General features: G+C 38.8%; 1 protein-coding gene across 1 annotated transcript in view; it reads right to left on the bottom strand.

Moving 5' to 3' along the window:
- pias2 (protein inhibitor of activated STAT, 2) overlaps positions 1 to 1,450 on the bottom strand; it is a gene marked incomplete at its 5' end in the record, with an annotated part of 29,339 nt that extends 27,889 nt beyond the window's left edge. Inside the window, 1 exon segment of the mRNA XM_014030919.1 lies at positions 1,266 to 1,450. Coding sequence (XP_013886373.1) covers positions 1,266 to 1,450 — 185 coding nt within the window.
- Between the last annotated feature and the right edge of the window lie 609 nt (positions 1,451 to 2,059).

Here is a 2,059-nt window from a genome sequence, read left to right as displayed (position 1 = left end):
CAGTCACAGTATGGTTCTAAAAATAATCAAGATATATTGTGAAGAATGAAATTTGTAGATATTTATGATAAACTACAAAATGAACATAGCGTTGCTGTGTGTTTTTTTTTTTTTGGGGGGGGGGGGGGTTACGCTAAGTGGAAACTCGTCTTTTCTATAATATGGGACAAACAAAAGTTCATCTGTTAAGAGTTAATATTGTTTCATTAGAAGAGCTGAAACAGAACCTTTCACAGAACAACTCAGCCTGTGTGCACCTCGCCTCGCTCCTGAAACAGCGCTGTCGAGGAGAGGAGTTCGGTCACGCGAGCAAAGTTGGACATATCTGTTAGATAACTAAGCTCTGAACACATAAACTTATAGTGTGTTAAATTTTAGATACCAACGTCTCGGGTATCTCAGGAGCAAAGTGTGGAGAGAGGACGGGTTTGCTCGCTCAGGACAGGAGCTGCAGAGTGACCGGTGTTTATCCTGCAGACTGCTGCACCGACATCAGAAAGATCCGCCCTGCTCTGCTCTGATTGGATAAAGCTGTGGGGTTTGTTTGATTTGTTGAAAGCAGCGTCTGTTTAAACCTGTTTCAGACTGGGTGGCTTTAACCAAACAACAGAAAACAAGCAGGTTTCTCTTTTCCTCATTTTTTAAATACCAAAATACAGACATGGTCAAAACAACATGGGTTATTGACATAAATGTTGGTATCGGTTATTTTTTGGTTTATCGCCCAGGCCGACTGTAAAGTATATCATGATTATAGATTATAGAGTTGTAATCACTTTGGTGAAACATTTAAAATATGTGCGATCACATGTAAGATGCAACTTTCAGAGTCTGTACTGTGAATGACTTTCAACTACGATCACACTCACTGTACCTAACGCAATCTGTTCACTGTGTGTATTTGAGCTAATGACACGCCTAGTTTTAGCTCAAAATCTGTCAAAATGAATGGATTTTAGTCATTTTTGTGCTCTGTAAAGTTACTTGAGTCTAGTAGTTATCAGTTGTAGATGTGCATTAAATGAATATTTTCTGAAATTTTCCATATGTGTACATTGAGGTGAGGTATTTTGGTAACAGAGGAAAACATGGACACATAATTCTCCACTCTTGCATCTTGGCAGCAGGTGACGATCACATGCTGCTCTCACAGTTTATTTTTTAACTCTCTCAGCTACAGTTTATAGGCAGAAAAGAAAAGTAATTACTATTTGATGTATCAGTACTGGTAGAGCAGCTGTACAGAGAAAAGTCAAACCTCAGACCTAGACTTGAAGGCTTGATGAGAACGTCCAGCACATCGTAGAAGGGCAGAGGCCTCATCTGTACATCAGGATGAACAGGAGGCTGCAGGGGAGCAGGCTGCTGGAGGTTCATGCTGGTTCTAGTCTGGCACCACACGGCTGGTTCTGGGTTCAGGAGGCTGGGATCAGTGCTGCAGGGCTGACTCCTGTTAACAGACATAATGGCGTGATAATTAAGGTCACAGTGGTGAACACAGTGTGTGATGAAATTCAGGAAAATACTTTATCTCAAAGTTTCATAAATATCTGTGCAGTGGCTCATGAGATTTTGCTAACAGACAAACACGGTTAATTCAATTAATGTCAATGTTTTAAGGAAAGATGGTATTCARTGTGTATAAGCCTACTACATCACATTTTACCTCAATATTTGTAAAATGGACAAAAGGGGTGAAAGGTCTATTTGAACCTGAAAAATTGTRTGATTGGTCAKAAGTTTGTGGGTGTGTTTGTGCTGACTTTCACAGGGGGATAAAGTATTAATATCACAAAACAGTGAAATTAACTTAAAGGTAATATTTGAAGAACTAATGGACCATAGGTGCATGTTTATTTCTCTATACCAGCTCATTTTATTTCTGACAAAAATAATAAAAACATGTCTACACAAATAACAAAAGCATTAACAACACAACCGCTTGAAACTTTTAGATTTTATACAGCCAGATTTTTTTATTTTAAACTTATTCTTTTCTCTCGCTTCGTTCGCCATTACTAGCAGAAAAAAATATCTCCTGTCGGTCCGCAATGCATTA

The sequence above is a fragment of the Austrofundulus limnaeus genome, unplaced genomic scaffold (assembly GCF_001266775.1).
Source record: "Austrofundulus limnaeus strain Quisiro unplaced genomic scaffold, Austrofundulus_limnaeus-1.0 Scaffold1142, whole genome shotgun sequence".
NCBI lineage: Eukaryota > Metazoa > Chordata > Actinopteri > Cyprinodontiformes > Rivulidae > Austrofundulus > Austrofundulus limnaeus.
This window is presented reverse-complemented; position numbering and strand designations above follow the sequence as displayed.